Source organism: Hemicordylus capensis, chromosome 5 (assembly GCF_027244095.1).
Source record: "Hemicordylus capensis ecotype Gifberg chromosome 5, rHemCap1.1.pri, whole genome shotgun sequence".
Classification (NCBI taxonomy): Eukaryota; Metazoa; Chordata; class Lepidosauria; order Squamata; family Cordylidae; genus Hemicordylus; species Hemicordylus capensis.
In genome coordinates this window covers 141,274,823-141,295,509 of record NC_069661.1, presented here as the reverse complement: position 1 = coordinate 141,295,509, position 20,687 = coordinate 141,274,823, and the positions used below count along the sequence as shown (strand labels likewise).

General features: G+C 43.8%; 1 protein-coding gene across 6 annotated transcripts in view; it reads left to right on the top strand.

Annotated features, from left to right (window-relative positions):
* The first annotated feature begins 11,765 nt into the window (after positions 1 to 11,765).
* TMEM243 (transmembrane protein 243) overlaps positions 11,766 to 20,687 on the top strand; it is a 45,780-nt gene continuing 36,858 nt past the window's right edge. Inside the window, exons 1-4 of one of the 6 annotated variants that reach the window (XM_053253805.1) lie at positions 11,766 to 12,054; positions 15,126 to 15,421; positions 15,701 to 15,903; positions 17,797 to 18,134. In XM_053253805.1, the coding sequence (XP_053109780.1) occupies positions 18,054 to 18,134 (81 nt within the window). In that variant the 5' untranslated portion in view covers positions 11,766 to 12,054; positions 15,126 to 15,421; positions 15,701 to 15,903; positions 17,797 to 18,053. Of the gene's footprint in view, positions 12,055 to 14,999; positions 15,071 to 15,125; positions 15,422 to 15,512; positions 15,534 to 15,700; positions 15,904 to 17,796; positions 18,135 to 20,687 lie in introns of those variants that run through there. The other 5 variants (XM_053253798.1, XM_053253802.1, XM_053253799.1 and 2 more) reach the window with 5 other exon arrangements.

Below are 20,687 nucleotides of genomic sequence, written 5' to 3'. Positions count from 1 at the left end.
AACAGAAGAGTCTCAACGTTAAAAGGCACCTCTTGGCCCGGTTAACAGAGGTCTAATTACTAGCAGATAAAGCAGATTTTATAGAAACCCCCTTCGCCTCCTCCAAAGGGAACAGAGGGAGGGCAGGGCTCCCTTGAAACTCACCACTTGATGAAGTGGGCCACAGCACAGAAGAGAAGCCCCTTCCATCGTGATGACCACGACTCCCCTGGCAGGATGCTGAAGGTGCCCAGGAAGAGCCGTCCGGTGGGGTCCTTGAAGCCTTAAACTGCATCTGGAGAACAAACCTTCTGCTAAGCCTGGCAGAGGAAAGCAGAGAAGAGAGGAAGCAGCTCCTCTCCCAGATCCTCTCTCCCATTCAAGGACTGAAACTGCTTCAGAAACAGCAGAAACTGACTCCCAAGAAACTTCTGAGAAGTTGACAGTTAAGTTATGACAGTTTGGTGATGTCACAGAGGGTGATGCCAGAAAGAGAACAAAGAGTTTGGGGGGGAAAAACCCAGTGAGGCTTGCTGAGAAAGCAGGCAGTTTCCCCAAAGCATCGAGAACCACAAGCTTAAAACCCAAATTTAAAAATATTGTATTTACTTATCATATCGTTATACCACCTGGGGCAGTTTACAAGTCAGCCCACTTGCACCTCAAATGTTTATGCATCCGCCTTCATGAATTGGGGTGGTTGATATCACAAACTACGCCGGCGAGATGTCCTTATGTGTCCCTACAACTTTACTGCACACAATTTGTTTCATATTGGTCCAGGCACTCCAAAGTTGATAGGGACACACACGGCTGGGTGAGCACATAGGCTTTAAAAGGGGAATCTTGCAAGCTATGAACACTAAAAGGTAAACATTCATTTTCTAAAAAAATTTGAGAAGTGGCAGATCTTTCATTTGTTCCTGGTTTATTTCCTACAAGGTTAATATAGATAGCCATTGACCAAAGTGTAACTTACATGTGTAAGATATGAGCCCTCTTCAGTCGTTACTGCACACAGAGCCAGTGCAACCAGGTACAAATGGTACAGGTATCCACCAGCTACCCCCACCCACCCACCCACCCACCCACTGTGCCAACCTGCTCCATAGTGCACTCTTCCAAAGGCCAGTATTTGTCTGCAGCGGAAAATGCGTTGCTGTACCTGTAGGTTTTACAGACAGGGCTTTCCTTCCAAATCCACTCCTGATTGGAGTGTGCCAGTCCAAATATTTGCTGGATTTAACCTGACCTTCCTGCGGGCTATCAGGGACCAGGACAGACAGGGCTTTGTTCCTCCCCACCCCCCGCCCGCCACCCCAAGGGAAGCTGCGAATTCTGGCTTAGCCCAAGGTATGTCCGACTTAAAATAATCCTCTATTTCCAACGGCTTTTGAAAAAAACTTTGATGTTTCTGCTAAACTCCGATGCTTGTCTTTGATGTGCGTAGGGGAGCAGCCGAGGGCTATGTGAATGCTCCACCTAATCCCCCGGATTAAATTTTCTCGGAAATGCTGCGAAGTAGATTCGCTCCTCGGATACCCCACAGCATAAAGCCCTGTCCGTAAAACCTCCTGGGGGAGTTTCTATCCATGGTTTGGAAAACCTGGTGGCCAGCATTCCAGATCATGGGCAGATGCTCTCCTTTGTCTCTGTCTTCAAGGAGAGCCAGGGGTGTGGCCGTGCATGCCCATTGGCCAGCTGGAGGGCGGAGCGTACGGAATGTTGAGTCAGGTGCCAGGCCTGCCCTGCTGCTGATGCTGGTGAGGAGTCCTCCATTTTCAAAGTCCGCTGCTCCCTTTCCCACCTCACCGACCACCACTGGGAGTGGGGGAGGGCTCCCTGGCAGACTCACATTTCCCTGTACCCCCAAGTACACGGTACCAGGTACAATAGTGTTGGAACAGGGCTCCAGTTAATCATCTCTAATACCTTGTCAATCTTCCCTGAGTGCAGCTATGTGCTAACATTTTCCTCATTGCTTGTTAGGATATTACAAACAACCAGCCTATCAAATGGTTATTTGTTTGTTTGGTTGTTTGTTGTCAGATTTATATGCCTTTCATTAAAAATCAGATTTATATGCCTTTCATTAAAAACTACCCCAAGGTGGTTTATGACATATTTAAAAAACAGTACAAATCTATTAAACAATTATAGCGGTACAATTATTAAAAATAAATTTTAAAAATAAGAGAAATTGATTTCATAAAGTTAAAAAACCATATACACATTAAAACAGTAAAAACACACAGAATTATGTGTACATTGTATTATTACCACTTGGTAATTGTCCATCTCCGTATTATTATTTCATTCATTCATTCATTTGATTTCTATACCGTCCTTCCAAAAATGGCTTAGAAACGTAACACAGAAAAATAATAAATAAATAAGATGGATCCCTGTCCCCAAAGAGCTCACAATCTAAAAATAAACATAAGATAGACACCAGCAGCAACAGTTACTGGAGATACTGTGTTGGATGTGGATAGGGCCATTTAATATTAAAATATTACAGGTGACTGAGGGCCAAACACTTTGTTGTCAAGCTTGGGGAGTTCTTTTTTGTGCTCTCTGTGTAGCCACACTGCTTTGCAGAGCAGCTTTTGGAAAATGCTCGAGCTCTAAACAAGAATGTGGCAGTTGCCTTGCCCTGTGCAAGTGGCGGGAACCCTAGTGTGTGTGTCCTGAGATGTGGTCAGTGCTTTCGTACTCCGTTTTCTTCTTACTGCTGTGCTAGACAAAGCCTTACGTTCTGTTGAGAATTCCTCAAGGCTCCGCTTATTTTCTCTTTTCTTGTTTTATCATTCTGCCTCTTTCCAGTCTCCATTTCCAGGTTTTATTAGTTTTTAGGAGCAAATTTTAGTTCTCCTTATTGCCCTGGGCAGCTACTCCCACTGAATGCTGTCTTGTTGGCATATTGGCAGGCACACCCCTCATTCCGCTCCTACTGTCTGTGAGCTTGTGACCCACCAGCAATCTTTTTTAAAGTGCAGCTCCTCTGGCGGCAAGCATGCCTACTTTGGCTGGCCACCACCAGTTTTTGAAGTGCTTAGAAGAGACACACCATATAGACTCCTTTTCACACATTGACTCCTGTTTGCACTGGCTGATATCCTTACTGATGAAGCACCAGTGCTTCTGAAAGTTCAGTTATCTCAGTTCTATTGCTGGTTCAGTGGTGGGGAGAAATTTCAAAAACCTCCCATTCTCCAGGAAGCACTCTGGGCCATCTGAAAATATGTCCCTGAGAGTTGCACAGCCCTCTGGGACATATTTTTTTGAGACATAGAGGGCTTCTGGGTAGGGGAGGGTGTTAGTGTTCTCTCTCTCTCTCTCTCTCTCTCTCTCTCTCTCTCACACACACACACACACACACACACACACACACACACACACACTTCATTCGTCTGGCTGTCAGCCACTTTCTTCAGTTCACTACTTAAGAAGTGGTTGCATGGTGAAAGAGTGACAAAGAACTACAATATGTCATACTAAAAAGGTGTAGCCACACTCCAAACTTTCTCTCTTCAAGCTTTAGTATGACTAATGGGAAGATCGTAGCCTATATGAAAACTCAGCTACTAAGGTCCATTAGGATTCTGTGTCAAACAATGCTCAGAACAGCCCTGTTTATACTTCTAATCCAGGGTAACTGTACCCATCAGGATGGAGGAAGACAGTGGAATTGCGGGGGCCAGCCCTGCCCCCACCCCGATGTTCCATTGATCACATGCATACAAATTGCATACAAATTACACATAGGCTTGTCAGCATGATCAGAGACACTGCTTTTTTAGAAGGTACCCAACTGCACACACAGTATGAATTGTACCCCAATTTGAATTTGCCATGAACTCACCAAATGGCTTCAGGAAACCCACTGTTTCAGCCTCAGCCTCTGTCTGCAATTGGAGAAAAGAATACTCAACCTACCTTGTTTCTGAGGGACAGGATCCAGACTAAGATAGTCATGACTAAGCACCATTGAAATAAATGAAACAAGCTAGTAATATGAGTTATAAGTCCCATTAGAACAAATTAAAAGTTCTAAGGTTGGAGAGGGCCTTGGGACATCATGGATCCCAATGGAATGTTGGGTCAAGTGCCAGGTCCGCCCTGCTGCTGATGCTGGTGATGAGTCCTCCATCTTCGAAGTCTGCTGCTCCCTTTCCCACCACCCCACCTGTCCCAAGGCTCCTTGACCACAACTGGGAGTGGGGGAGGGCTCCCTGGCACACTCACATTTTCTTGTACCCGGGTACACTTTACCTGGGTACACAGCAGAAAAGGAGGTTCTTACAACTTGGACTAGTGCTGAATGGCTGGAAGCTACTAGGAAGATTTTTTTAAAAAATATTGCTTCTTACTATCTGATTTAAATATTTTTATCAGACATGTACTTCATGTCTGGCTTTAATGAGGAAGGTAAGTGAATGATTTTCTCCTCCGTTTTCAGATTTCTCATTCAGGTTTCCCCCTCTCTTTTTAGATGATATTCACCATGAGATGTCTATTGTTACAAATTATGCTTCATTTACTGATCTATGTTAGCTCTGTAGCATATTTCTATATCATTTTATTCTGGGGATTTATTTGTTTGTTTGCTTGTTCATGGTAAACTGGCTGAAAGTATTTCATGAACATTGCAAATAAAGACTGACTAAGTAGCTTTGACAGAAAAATAGTGGTAGATCTTTCCGTTTATTAAAGCACTGAATAGCTACTTCACAGCTATTCTGTGAGTTCAGCCTCTCTTGACTGCAATGGGAGTACATTCAGAAGCTGGGAGCTCTCAATCATTTGTTTATTCATCATGTAGAGTGTTTGAGATAGGCAAGGCATAAGCCTTTCAAAGGTCAAATTGTAATAATTTTCTTTTCTGAGTTGTCATCCATTTAAATGCGAACAATAGATGTAGGGTTTTTGGTGAAAGAGGCTGATTGTGAATGATAAATAAATAAATAAATTACAGAGACAGCATCCAGACTAAATAAATTAGGCATTAGTTATTAATAACTCAAGTCATGTTAATTAACCTGGATGCTACCCATTAATAATAATGTTGCTTAAAGTTGATTAGGAAGCAAAAAGTGTGTGTGTGTGTGTGTGTGTGTGTGTGTGTGTGTGTGTGTGTGTGTAGTCTAATATTCCCTGGAATCGCTGAAAATCAGGAGCCCCGGACAATTAAAAAAAATTAAATTTAAGATTCTGCAGTGGGGATGGGTTCATTCCAGTCCTATGTGGTCTGCCCGTGGGTCTTAGATTTCAAAGCAAGAATGCATGCTCGGGATCTCTTAACAGTTGAGGCATGACTGATCCGAGTAGTGGTCTTTAGCAAGTGCCTTGTTGTCTACCAGCATTCTTTGTAAGAATCTCAGGACCCAGCAGCTGTTAGGTGATCCACCAGAAACTGACCATGGTCTACTGGAGGACTTGGTCTACCTTTGGCACACCTCTGTTCTACAGCACCGTTGGATATTTTCTACTTGTTTTTATCATGGATTACTGCAACTCTCTTTTTGGGGCATTGAGCATCTTATGAGAAAACATCAGGTCCCTATGTGTAGCGTACACGTGAACAAATAAGACATAAAAGGAATAGGGATGGAAGGAGGAAGATATAATGGGGGGAGTGTAAAATTGCAATATAATACTGTGATGAAACAGGGGTGACTCTATGCTTTCCTGGGATCTACCCTCAGTGGAGAGATTTCTCTGATCCCAAATCTAGTAGTCCTTCAAGGTAGGCTGCCACCAGCTGAAGACTGATCTAAAGTCACTGACCAGGCTTAGACACGGCTTCAAGAACCTAGAACTGTCTGGCTTGGGACTTAAAGGCACTGTACAGCCAGAGTCCACAGGACACAACCCAGCTCTACACAACAAGATTTTATTCTGAAAACAACTCAACAGTAGCAAATGACCTTACGAGGCACATGGGGAAGATTTTTGCAAGTAACCCTCCAGAACCTCTTAAATTAGACTGAAGCCACTTCTAAGTATATGAACTTTATTAAGAAACAAGGGATTGCACACAGAATAAGGACTTGGGGGAAAGTAAAGAAAGGCACACAGGAATTCAAAAGGAAATACAAAAAATATTTACTAACTGAGGAGCTCTGAGTTTTACCTCAGTCTATCAGTAGGCAGTTCCTTGGCTGAGAGAGTGTTAATCTCTACAGGTTCTCTTGTGGAACACCCATTTGTAGATGGAAAAGAGTGAACACTGGCCAGGCCTTTGTCCTTTAGCTTTAAAGCCATGAGGGAGGGGGTGAGCTGGCCAGGCCTTTGTCCTTTAGCTTTAAAGCCATGAGGGAGGGGGTGAGCTGGCCAGGCCTTTGTCCTTTAGCTTTAAAGCCATGAGGGAGGGGGTGAGCTTGGCTCAGGCGTCTGTGGGTCTCACACCTGTCCATAGTTCAAAGAGTATTCTAATTTCCTCCCCTCTGGTTGATGAGATGCAAAGTGGCCCTATCTCCTGTGTCTGATGAGATTAGGAAATTGGTGAACTCTCGCTTCAAGATGATGGAGGTCTGTGTTTGTCACAAATACTGAATAATGCACTTGTCCATTGTCGAATGATGTCAGGAGGCTGAAGAAAAAAGCTAAGTTTTAAAAGATGATAGTGTAACAGCACAATAAACATGAGAGTGTAAAGAATTCCAACAGTAAGGAAAGGCAAGAAGGAAAGGGTACAAATTACATGGTTGTTCTTCTAACAAGAGCTACTGTATGGGGCCCTGCACAGTTCCATGCTATCTCCAATTATTTTTAACAACTATATGAAACCGCTGGGATCAGGAGATTTGGTGCAGGGTGTTATCAAGATGCTGATGACACTCATATCTATTTCTCCATATCAACTTCATCAGGAAATGCCTTAACCTTCCTAAATGCCTGCCTGGAATAGGTAATAGACTGGATGCAGAGAACAAACTGGAGGTGAATCCAGGCAAAATGGGTGTGTATGTAGGTGGTCAGAACTTAGGAGGTGGTTTAGATCTGCCTGTTCTGGTTATACTCCCCCTTTAAGAACAAGTATGAAGTCTGGGAGTATTTTTGAAACTAAACCTCTCTCTGGTATCACGCCAGAAGTGCTTAATATCGACTCCAAAGGATACACCAGTTGCATCCATTTCTGGAGATAAACAACCTTGAACAGTGGCACACACGCTGGTAACATCCAGGCTTGACTACTGCAATGCGCTCTATTATTATTATTATTATTATTTATTTTATTTTTTTACATTTATATCCCGCTCTTCCTCCAAGGAGCCCAGAGTGGTGTACTACGTACCTGAGTTTCTCTTTCACAACAACCCTGTGAAGTAGGTTAGGCTGAGAGAGAAGTGAAGAAGTGATTCAGAGTCCTGTTTTCAAACTCTGTTTTTAAGGCGGTCATTTTAAACTCAAAGTCATCTTCTTTTGGGGTAAATATGGCAGACTTGTAGCCAGCCTCCAAATTGGGGGCGGGAGGGGGGGAATTGCAGAATTGCAGAAGTCAAAGGAGGCAGGTTATAAAATATTCAGTAAAAACAGTCAGTGAGGCTGGGGAGAAAAGAGAATTTTTTGGTGTGGCATGTACACACCATGCCACCAGCTGGCTATGGGCCTGAAGAATGGTAGTCAAGTCAAGTCAAGTTTATTTACGGTCCTAGACCAAACAATCCATACATGCAAAAGGCAAAACAAATTTCTAAGAAACTCTATAGGTTCTCATTATACTTCTTAAAAGCAAGAATGGTATATTCATACAACAGAAACATTTTTATCTTGCTTATTTGCCTGTTCATGCTCTCTCTCTCTCTTTACACACACACACACACACACACACACACAAACACACACACACTGAGGCGGGTCTCACGATCCGTGAGTCCCGCTTTCGCTGAAACTGCGGGAGACCGGGCTAACCCCGCTCTCCCCGCAGATGATCGGGCAGGGAGCCCTGGGCAGCTGGATCAGCCGCCCACACGATTGCTGGCTCCGTGACGGAGCTGGTGGGGGCTGGGAGGAGCGGGGGCCATGCAACCCCTGGAAGCCCCAGTATGCCCTGCACGAGCGCACAGGGCATACTGGGGAGACCCCCGGAGCCGGGAGGCAGCTTTTCACCTCCCGGTCGGGGATCTACTTGCGAGTAGTCGTGGCGCAGAGCCGCGGCTACTCACAAGCAGATTGCCCGGATTTGCTGAGCGCTTGCTCCGCAAACCTGGGCTAAGGGGCGGGCTACTTGAGCAGGTTAGCCACTCAAGAACCACCGGGTCCACCTGTGAGCCCAGTGGTTCTTATGATTAACAAAAATCGGGCTAGGCTCTCCTAGCCCAATTTTTGTTAGTTGTGAGAATAGCCCCACTTACTTTCCATTGAAACTGAGCCCCAGATTTTGCCCCAGGATTCAGGGGTAAACTGAACCCAGTTGCTAAGGAATGTTTGCAAGGGGTGGGAAGGGACAGAAAACAGGAGTATTATAGTTTTTGATGTTCTTTTTAATGAGGACAGGATTTGGAAAGGGTCCTTAAGCTCCTTTAATTGAAGATGCTTTTGGCTGTGTCCCAGGTTTGGAAGGGAAGAGGGAGTGCCATGAAACATCCCTCCTTCCTCTTCTCATTATTGGCTGGTTGATGCTCAGCAATATTTTCCTCATTGCTGAGCCTGTCAGTCTGTCTGAAGAGGGGTAGGCTAGACCTGAGTACTAGCCAACCAGTCAGGAGGAAGAGGGAAATGGGGATGCTGCCTGACATTCCTCTTCCTCCCCTCCACTTGTTCTCCAATCAGGAGCCAAGAGCATGCCAGTGAGTTTTGGAGGTGGGAGGGGGAGTGCAAAGAGCAAGCTGTTGCCCAATCAGTGGGTCCTTCTGGCCAGGTTCCCACGGATATTTGCCCCGCTGTTTAATCTTCCACTGAAAATTCACCCCCCTATCACTTATGGGGAAAGTAGGAGGAGCTCCTACTGTGTGTGGACAATGGTGTCATTGTCCACCATTGGCACCAGTAAATCTGTGTATGTGTGGGAGGGGGCGGGGGCCCAATGCACCATGGGGAACCCAGTGCAGGGCTTTGCTCCAGGGCCTGCGGCAACCTGGCACCAGCACTGCTGTTGCAGACACATGTACACTGTTGGAGTGTACATGTTGCAAATGCACATACACCTGTATATTTGTAAAGAAGCCACTTTTAACAAAGTCAACATAAGACTTCAGTGTTCTCTCTTCCAAAGAAACCTGAAGACAACGGAGAAGTGGGGATGCATGCGCGACATATACAGGATGTTGTGTAAAGAAGAGTAAGAGAAGAAGGGGAGAAGAAGTCATGGTGAGTTGTGTTGCAGAATTAAAAATGGAAATCAAATCCTTGGGAACAACCACATAATAATGATTTTTCAGAGTTCCAATAAGCATGCTGCTTCCAGTGGTGCCCCCCACAAAAAGGCATTTTTAAAAAATTGTGTATGCATGTACAAGGTTGGGAAACATTATAGGTGTGCTAGTGGCTACCAAGAGCAACAGGAATGGATACAAGCTGATTGGTGGTGGCAGATGAAAATCAGTTGGCCCACTGGAGTCTTGGCTAACTGAGCAAAGAAGCACCTTCTAAAAGTGGTGATTGTCTTTATTTAGCAGAGGGAAAGCAACTGGCCCTATCCATCCCCAGCACAGCATCCCTCCAGTGGCTGTTGCTGGTGTCCATCTTATATTTCTTTTTAAGATTGTGATCCCTTTGGGTGACAAGGAGCCATTATCTATCTATCTATCTATCTATCTATCTATCTATCTATCTATCTATCTATCTATCTATATCACTTTGGGAACTTTTGTTGAAAAACTGTGTATAAATATTCTTCATTCGTCATTGGCCAAACTGATTGACTCTCAGGCCACAGACTGGGGTGACAGAATTCATGATAGCACAGCATCTTGAATACAGAACAGGTTAATGTGGCACTGGATTATCTGATGTCATGATCATTATTTACTCATATGCTTGTTACACTGAATGTCCAAAATCTGGTAAATGCATCTATGCTTGTAAATTCATTAGCATATGTGAATGTCTGAAAACAAGAGATACATGGGGAATGTTGTCACTCAGCTAAATGCATCTATCACTATTGTAGATGTCTAATAAACATGAGGACATACTTATTTTGGGCATTCACAAATTTAACCAAGGATTATTAGCATACATATGAGATTGTCAACATATATTAAAATTTTGACATTCATTATATGCAATAGTTTGATATGCAGATTATAGTTGAGTAAGTCTATGGTTTTTGGCTTTTCCAGAGGAGAAGAAGCATATCTTGTACCTTGAGTAATACTGCCACTTACCCTCTTGAATTAAAAGTGTTCAGTGTCTATTTAATTTAATACTGAGAGACCCTCACAGAGATTATAACAAATGCTGTTTAAACACAGGAAAGGACAAAATGTTCTTTCTGCAGTGTTTCATCTGAATGATTTCAGGATTTCTGGAACCCTTTACCTGTTAGACTTCATTTCCAATCAGGTCAAACCTTTCTTTGCACAGCAGTTTGGTAAATGGATAATTAAGGAGGTGAGGGCTTTCCCCAGCAGACTTCAAAAATACCACTTAACTGAACAATCTTCTATGTGTACAAGAACAATAAAACCGGAGAGGTTAAGGACAAGGATACGAACTCATGAATTTCTCATCAATTGTACTTTGGACTGAAACAGAGTTTGGGTACAAAACAAGTTGCATGATTTTGAAAGGATTACTCATGCAGGGCTGTACAACTCCAATGCCTTGGTGGGCTGGAACCATCCACAACTTGACGTGCAAGGGCCGAGGTCAATTTTAGCTCTTTATTACATTAAAATTACAAACATTATTAGTTACTGGTGGTTGGATCTATTCCCTCTGTCAGTGGTCCCATAGTTATGACCAAGGACAGTGGCAAGAAAATAGGTCCTGTCCCTGCTCAGTCATTGGGGTCCCTGGAGTGCATGCCAGCCCCAAACAAATGCCAAGTCTCCTCCTCTCCCTAAATTGCCATTGCTTTTAGGCTGCAATCCTAGGCATGCTTACATGGGAGTAAGCCTCACTGGGTACAGCAACATATTTCTGAGAAAACATGCATAGGATGACGCTATTCCGGCTTCTGTGTTGCTGTAGGATACCTAGGGGCCAGTAAAATAGTTCCTGCAGGCCAAATTTGGCCCCCGGGTCTTATGTTGTGCAGGCCTGTCACTTGCCTCTTTCTCATATACCTGACTTTTTGTTACCTTTCCTTCAGGGGAGAAGAAATCTGTAATTCTGGACTGGTTTTGCATTTTGGTATTAGATCCTCAATTACAGGAACGGAACCTAATTGCTTATAGTCAACTCTAGTAAGCACCATTTCACGGTAACAAAAGCACCTCCTACAAAAAACAGTACAAAGTGAAAGTACAAAACAATTAGGTAAATGACACTAAAACCCCCCAGTGAAAGTCACTTAACGGAGGAGCTAAGACACACGGCTCTAGAGAGAGGTTGGCCCCTCAGAAGGAAGGGCAGGGAAATGTAGAATCCAGGGACAGAGTTGTAGTATGCAAGAACAAGGCAGTGGAGTTGAATCAGGCATATTAACAATTTAATGAAATAGATATTATGTACAGAGAGGCAAGTGCAGTCTGCTTTCAGTGCTCTTGCTGCTGGCTGTTTTTTTGGGGTGGTGGGGGTGGTTTAGCCCCACCTCTACTCCAGGACTGGAATACAAGTAACTAAAGCCCCTTTCAAAAGCTGGCCTGGATCTAGGAATGGATTAACCAAAAACACCACAGGAAACAACAAACAATTCTCAAGTCTTCTCCCTTCAAGAAAGCTGTTTCTACCTCTGGCCTAAGCTAACTTTGCCATCTCCCTCGGAATTCTGGGTGTTTTCTGGATTTTAAGCATGTTACCCGGCGCCTGGTTAGCCAATTAGCTCACCCAGATTCCCAGCTTTCATTTAAAAGAAAGAAAGAAATGGGGAGGGGGGAAGCTAAGTTCTAGGCCTTGTAGAAGTGGTGTTAAGGAACAAAACTTGTGGTCAGCATTCTGTTCAACTGCTGGACTTCGAGTAAGGTAGGTAAAGCACAAGAGGCTGGCTGGGAGAGGTTCACAATAAGTATTCTTCCTGAGGAATGTTGCCTTTGTTTTTTTGTCAGCAGGGATTTCTATAGGGCAGTTGAAAGAATAGCTTGATTTTGATATAAATCACTGCCTACCTGTGTATTGTAATGTTTAAAGTTTTTAGCTTTATAGTGCAATCAGTTCTGTGCATGCCTTGCCTTATTATAAGTAAGTACCATTAGTTTCAATAAGGTTTTCTCCCAAGTGGGAGAAAGATGATTGCAGCCTTAACTAAAAAGCTCCATGTATTTTTTGTTCTATTGCTGCTATTAATATCTCAAACTTAGTTTAGGTTTTTTCTCTATAGATATTATTTTGGTTTTGCATGTGTGTTTATTTTGCTTTAAGCCACCATGAATTCTCCCTGCCCCCTGCTCTTTTCCAGCTTATACTAGTATTCTAGTATAAATCAAAGGAATCATTTTGGTGTTACATTTGATGTACCTATCTCAAGTTGTGAATGGTGACCATGACAAGGCTCAAGCATGAAAGCCTTAATGCGTAGCACCAGTTTTGTAGGGTCAATTGCAGAATTTAGTGGTGATGAAAATGCACTCAGCACTGCTCCTCAGCATGAGCTTTGATATGTTATCTTCACTAATCTCATTTGGTATCTTCAGCTCCACCAATAAATAGCACATTTAAACCAATAAATAGCACATATATTCGATAAAAAGCATATTCAGATATTGGAAAATGGAGTGGGGTGGTAGTCTGCAGTTGGTGAGGAATCCATGGCAGCATGGCATACAGCTAATTGGACAAGGTTAAAAACTGAACTGGTATATTAGAAAGTGCTGGGATAGAAAGATTGGGTGTGTTTAATGCTCAGGTAAATGGTTAGATAAAGAGATTCTCCCCAACTCTTGCTGGTAGATACCCAGGGCAAATACAACTCAACTGGACAGTGCATCAGCTAATTTGCATAACATGCAAATTTGCAAGCTAATTTGCATAGCATGCAAATTAGGGTGCCTGGATTTTGAAAGATTGAATATGGTAACCCTAGTCTCAGCTCTAGGTAGCTCTCTGGCAGCTGGAGGAAGTGAAACACATTTAGTTGGTGGCAGCATCTTTCACTTAATGCTTAATCTTTCAGCATTAACAGTCTCCAGCCACATACCAAGAGCCCTTAGCCCAGGCCTCAGGGAGCATAACCGTTCTTATTTCCGCAGGGGAGAGCAGTAGATAGCTTCAGATTGGAGTTCAGGTGAGATACAGGTCCAGTGTCAAGGGTCACCATTGTTGGGCAGTGGCTAAGGGTCCATGAGTCATGACTCCCTGAAAGATCCACTACTTATCCCTGACAAAGGCTCTGTGCTACTCACAGCCTTTGTGTAGTGATGGTGGAGCAACCCAGGGGGGAGGGGAATTTACTATGGGCACCCTGAAACCTGGAGCCAGGCCAGCCCTGCCCCACTGTGCTCAATGGGGTTTACTCTTACATAAGTGTGAATTGGACAGCAATGTTAATTTGCTAAGCCCACTAGGCCTGAAGCCTCTGTATATTCTAAATGAAACAAAACTACTTGGGCATAAGTACCATTGAATCCTATGTAAACAATCATAAGACTGGACCTGTAAAACTTTATTGTGAAACTGGGAAATTATTAGATTTCACGAACAGGGGCATTTTCAATTCTAATACATCACTAAAGCATAATAGAAGCTTAGTGCAAATATTAGGGATGATGATGATGACCCAATGTTTTGGCTACCTGAAGTAGTATCTCCAATTTCACAGAGCCTAAGAGCCTAAGAGTATGTCCCAGGATCCTTTGCTGTGTCACAGAAGATTCTGGAGCACTGTCTCTATTCAAATATATGAAATATCAGGCTATGCTGGAAGTGGTGCAGTAGTCTGGGCATACACTGTTTCTAGCATAGCCAATGCCCTTTGAACTCTGCTGCCCTAGGGGCCTAGTTAACTGTGTGGTCAAGCCAGGGGTGCAGACAGAGGGAAAGTCTGAGGAGCAACTTGGCGGGGGGAGAGAAAAGGCACTTTTGGGTGGAGAGGGGAGAAAATGGAAGAGTTAGGTTTGGTAAGGGGAGATAATTGAAAGTGAGGGTGGAACGTCTCAAATATTTAGAGGGGATCTTCACCCCTGGTTAAGCCAGTCCTAGGCAGTGCTTTTGAGAAACTGCAGCCCATGGTCATGTGATCAGTTTTATACTAGCACAGATCAACTGGGTTCAGTGGCATGATGTCAATAACATATGTAAATAGATTCTAAGATTACAGACAAGTATGGGTAGTTCATTGAGACTTGATCCTATTGTATGTATGCTTATTTGGAATGGGAAATAAATCTTGCTCAGTTCAAAGGGGTTTACTCGGAAGTAGGACACAGCTGTATTTCCTAATAACTATGCTTAGGATTTCTATTGTAACTGTGCAGCACAATCCTATGCATATTTATTTGGATATAAGTCCCTTTGTATTCACTTGAACTTACTTCCAAGGAAGGATGCATAGAATTGTGCTGTTAATTAGTTAACCATAGGGTTTAACTCCCCCCCCCCCAAAAAAACCCCACCATCACACCACAGGCACCTATATGCATGTTTACTCAGATTCAGTCAAGTGTTACTGACTCCAATGAAGCTTATTCCCAGATAAGTGTACATAGGATAACTCTTTAGTACAGAGACAAAGGTTATCTCATGTACACTTATGTGAAAGTAAGTTTCATTGAAGTCAGTAACACTTGATGATTGTGGTGTCTAAACAATAAAACTGACCTAAACTAGCCAATAGGTCATTCAGGTATACTGTTCCTGAACTTAGAAGATCCATATAACTTTAGTGACCCCTTAAGTTAATCCTGAAAGCTGAGAAATCTTCCCTAGGCAATCAGTAAGGAAACGAAGTGAGGCTGTGGAAATTGTTTTTCCAGCTTCCACTGACACTGGTCGTTAAAACTGGAGTATTAAAACGACACTCAAGGCAATCTGTACAGTTGTTCCGGTAAGTTACAACCAAATGTACCGTATTCATTTTCTTACGAGAAATTTCCTTCCAGAAAATAAAGATGATGACGACTTTAAACCGAACACCTCCCCTCGCGCCCCCCCCCCCCACCGCCAAAGCTGTGGAAATAAACACAGATTTGCAGCAAGGTGCAGGTATTCTCTGGTTTGTGATTGGATAAACCAGGCCAATGAGCTCACGGGGGAAGGCAGAACTTGGATAGTCAAGGGAGGAGGGCTGATTTGCGACAGGGCCTGTGAGAGAGGAAGATTACAACCCGTGGAAAGGCAGAAACTTGCGGCAGCCGCGTTAAATTGGGTCTTGTTTCGTTTCGGATGCATCAACAAGGTAAGGAACGGCGATGGAGTATTGACACCGCCAGCGTTCTTTTCTTGGGATGTTGTTGTTATGGCTGCTTTGTGGACACATGTTCTTTCTCCAGTTTGGCTCTCAAAAGGAAGTAGGGTTTGTGCGTGGGATGTGGGGAGGGAAAACACCTGCAGGAGAGGAGGAGAAGGGGTAGGATTTGGGTTTTTACTGTAAGGGTCCGGTTTGATTGATTTAGTCCTTCAGAGTGTTGGGTGCTGAAATATCTCTTCCTTATCTCCCCTCCCCTTTTTCTTGAAGATACAGCCTTTAAAGAGAGAGATTTATTGGGAAGAAAGTGCTTTGGCTTCGATTGAGGCCGCCGCCGCTGCAGCAGTAGATATCTGGGCAGAGAGGGGTTATTATTGGACCGGCGGCTCACGCTGCTGCTTTCTGGGGGAAGAAGAAGAGCAGGAGGAGGAGGAGGACCCGAATTCCCTGTAGTCGATAGAAACTGGTGGAAGGTAGACGGAAGTTTCTGACCCTTTGATTTAAAATTCAGATACCTTTTTTAGAATCGGGGAGATCCCTAGCGTCTTACATATTTCCAGTGCCGAGTTCTAAGGAAATATAGTGTAAAATGAGGGGCGGGAGAAGGGGTGAATTATTTCCATGTGTTTAAAGGTGTGGAAGTAATGGCGAAAAATCTGCTATCTCTCGTTTGCATGATAGTCTGCCTCCCCTCTCTCCACGCTCCCCCCCCCCCGTAAATCCCTCTGAGTCTGGATTTAATCTTGGCATGGGTAAGAAGAGAAGTGAAGTCAGCAACCAGCAATTTTTATCTTAAGCCCCAGGCTTTTTGTTCTTTGGAGAAAGACTAACAGTCCATTTATTTATTGATTTATTTATATTTTTACATTTATAGCCCACTCTTCCTCCAAGGAGCCCAGAGCAGTGTACTACATACTTGAGTTTCTCTTTCACAACAACCCTGTGAAGTAGGTTAGGCTGAGAGAGAAGTGACTGGCCCAGAGTTACCCAGCTAGCATCATGGCTGAATAGATTTGAACTTGGGTCTCCCTGGTCCTAGTCCAGCACTCTAACCACTACACCATGCTGGCTCTGTTTCATCTATGTATAATTATTTGAGAGTAATTCCCACTGAATTAAACGGGCCTTGCTTCCAGTTAAAAGAGAAATCCAGTGTATGCTTGCTTGGGAGTAATTGCCATTGAATGTAGTGGGACATAATTCCAAGGAAATATGAATAGGGATGGTGGTGTGTGAGTGTGTAGTCTTGCAGCATGACTCTCTTGTCTCAAGTTCTGAACCAACCAGTCAGTCAGTCAATCAATCAGTCAGTCTTTATTGTGGTCTTTGACCAGCATTAAGTAGATGACATTAAAACAGCATTGAGGCAGCATTAAAACAGGCTATGCCCAGAACTGTGAGGCAGTAGAGAAGCTAAAAGTACACAGCTATACAGCTACTGTTAAGCTGTGGTAAGCTATCTTAGAACTACAGTTAAAACAGGTAAAATTAATGTTAAATGGATAGACTACATAAAAGCCTTAAGTGCTTAAAATCTACTCTGTCTGTGAAGGTTGAAATTTTACTTGGTCAGTAAAAACTATAAAGTGCTATGGAGTTAAAACTAAGACAGTATAATATGCTAAAAAAGGATAAACTGAGTAAACATGTGCTGTGTCGGGCCTGCTTGGTACTAGCTTTTGAGATTGGAGTAGGCCCAGAGACAAGATTTTAAAATGCCCCCCCTCCCCCAGCTCAGCTCAGCTCATCAAGTAAAGAAATGAGGCTGAATAGTATGGACGATGCAAGTCATTTAATGGTACTAGAGAAAGACATGCTGTTCTGGTAGCTCCAGATCTTAACACTCACATCAATTTTGGGCAGGTGCGTGGCTGGGGGAGTCAGTCATGTGATTTGCCTCTGGGGGCCCAACTGTCTCCCCTTGCCCTATTATAGTTATGCCCCTGGACGTAGGATTGCCCTGAGTGATCAGGGGTCCAGATGAAAAATGGAAAGATGAAGGTGATATGAATGTCTCTGTAGAATGGGAAGTGGAGGATGACATGCTCAGTTGTTTCAACTTGACGAGAATCACAGGGGCACAGGTGTTGGGAGAAGGGGAAAGTTCTGAACCTGAAAATAGCCCTCCTGGGCAGCTGTGTAACTTCCACACAGAAAAGTAGCAGCTGTTCAGTAGATTTAACAAAGAGAGGGAAGTTTTTCAGGGGCTGGAGAAAGATGGACAGATCTATACTGTATAATATAATTCTTGGAATTAACATCCCTCAATTCAACTCAAGGGCAAAATAAAGCTCTAATTGTCCATGACATTTGGGAGTATGCAAAAATGTCTAATAACTCTTCTCCCCCCCCCCCCCGCCCCTCAGTTTCTGGTCATGAGGAAGAAAGCAGAGTACTGGAAGGGACGCTTGGATCTCTGACTTTGAACCGCAATTTGCATGGAGCATCCAACGCTACAGGAGAGATGCATTTTCCATAAATAAATTCTTCCCTCCGCCTGACGCTCTGTCTGCATGTCCCATGGGCTACAGGCTGCTTTGAAACAAGGGATGGCTCTGTTCTGAGCGGATCCGCCTATGTTGGGAAAGAGTGATAAAAACTGAACTTGAGAAGAGTTGGGGAGATGATGGAGGACTTTACCACCAGGACCTATGGGACCAGAGGGCTGGACAACCGCCCTCTCTTTGGAGAGACTTCACCAAGGGTAAAATGGCTTGCTTGTCTAATGGGCCCTCTTGAAATGGGGTTTGTTTTTGCAGGGCAGGCTGAAGACAGCTTTCCTGCTCCAAGTGCCTGCATTGTGCAACTGGAAAGGTGTGCTTTGGGATCCCTTGCCGTGTTGCAAGGGGGGCTAGCTGCTCTACTCAAGCATCGCTGTTACCTCTCTGAAAGTTGCTCCCAGCAGCTTCTCAACATTTAAAGGGACTCTGGGATGCACCTCTCTGATCACATGTTGCTTCACTGATGCTCCTGAAGAAAAAATTGCTGCCTCAAGCCACTGTGTCTGTGATGCCATGTTAATTGAAAGAAGAAAAGATTGCTGGCTTTCATTGCATTGTCACCTCAGTGGCGGCTGGTGTCTGACACATGGAAAAGTCATCCTTCCAACTGAAGAGTGATTGTGTAATGGGTACACGCCTTGCACAACCATATGCCATTAGCACACGGTGTTAAAACACATGCTTACTTGTGAGCTTTTCTGATAAAGAGCGCTTTGTGCTTTGGCAATTTGGCAATGCATTGGCTGTGATAGCATTACTTTGGAATTCCCTTCTATTTTGTGGGATTATTTCAGGAGCCTTTCTCTTGAAAAGGTTAAATGTTTGTGAGGCTGTGTTGCCATTACTGGAAATTCTAAACTATTTTCAATACCTGGTGCTTTTGCATGACTTTCTGTACTTATCCAGTATTGACTGGAGAGTACAAGAATTCTTATTTTTCTGAATTTTGGGATATACAGTATATGTCTTCAGTAGCACAATTCATTCTTTGAAAGGACTCCTTTGATCTGTTGTAAGAGATGGAGTGTATAAATCAGTAATGGGCAGCAGCTTGAGTAGCTGAGTCACTTATAGGTAGGGGTGTGCACGGAACTGCGGTCCGGCACTGGGCTGGGGGATTCCTTTAAGAGCGGGGGGAGGGTTTACTTACCCCTCCCACTGCTTTCCCCCTCCGGCGCCCATAGTTCTTTTAATAATTGGGGCGGCAGGATACCTCCCTGCTGCCCCTTCTTATGTTTTGCTGCTGCTGCCGGCTATGCTGCAAAAGGCTTCAATAAGCCTGTAGCGTGCGCGCACATTGGAGGAGACGTGAAGGGCATGCGCTCTACAGGCTTATTGAAGCCTTTTGTAGCGTAGCGGCAGCAGCAGCAAAACATAAGAAGGGGCGGCAGGGAGGTATCCTGCCGGCCCATATTAAAAGAACTACGGGCGCTGGAGGGGGAAAGCGGCGGGAGGGGTAAGTAAACACTCCCCCCCGCTCTTAAAGGAACCCCCCAGCCCAATCACCCGAACCCTGAACCGCCCATGTCCGGACTGTTCCGAAGGCCTGTAGAATGGCCTCCGGAACGGTCTGGGCTCATCACTATTTATAGGCTCTTCCTAATTAATTGGGCTCTGTGGCACTTCTGTGGCAATTTTACCATAGATCTACCCACTTGCACAACCTGAAGACCCTACCGTGCTGATCAGTAGACAGAGCTTCATGAAGGTGGCAGAGCTAGGGTGCCAGATCCTGCAGGCTACACAAAAAACAAGCTTGGTACTAAAAATACTTAAAATAATAATGATTGGTTTAATGTTGGGCTTATGCACTGAATGCTGAGTAACAGCTAGTTCCAGTTACTGGCTTTGTAGATCATAAGGTAGGTTCTTAATTTGGTAGGCTCTTCTTGAGTTCCTGAATGTGTTCCTGAAAACTTTATATTGCATTTTCTGGTCTACGCACTGATAAAGGGAACATGAGCTTGGAGAGCAAGTAGTGGTGCTGGTTGTAATATAAAGACTGTATAGCATATGGCAGTATCTGCTTTGTTTAACTGGGGGTCAGAAGTTGGCATTAAAGGGCTATAATAAAATGGGGCTTTGATTCCCCCCCCCCCCCCCCGCCGCTACCCCTTCGAAAAACTGGAAATGGATGGTGGCTTTCTGAGCAAGACTTCTTTACTGGACAAGAAAGAAATGTGATGTTTTATACATATATCTGGGAAACTGTAGACTTCCTGCCAGATGTGAGTCCAGTGACTCTTCTCTCCCCCACACCCCGCATTTTAAAATTTTATTGGCTTTTACAATCCAACTACATTCATTTATTTGATTAAGTAAATATTGACTTCCTGCTTACCTGTCTTACGTTAACTATACATATTAAACCATTGCTATAATAATTCAAAACATACATATTCTACATTTCTACTCTATTTTACCCAACCTAGCCTGCTGTTATTACTATATTTCAAACCCTGCTGAAAGGTCCATATTAGAAAAATAGTTCTTTAAGTAAAGTAAAAATGGTTCCCAACCTTCTTTGAAACATTCCAAATTTTCATCCCTTAAGTGCTGTAAGTTTGCCATCTCAGCATATTCCAAAATTTTTATCAGCCAGTCTTCTTTTTGAGGGCATTTCATTCCATTTCTGCGCATATACTATTCTAGCCACTGTGGTTGCATACATTAAAAATGTTAAATTTCTTCTGGAAGACTCTCCTTGAGTTATTCCCAGCAGGAAGGATTCTGGCCTCTTAGCAAATGTCATTTAA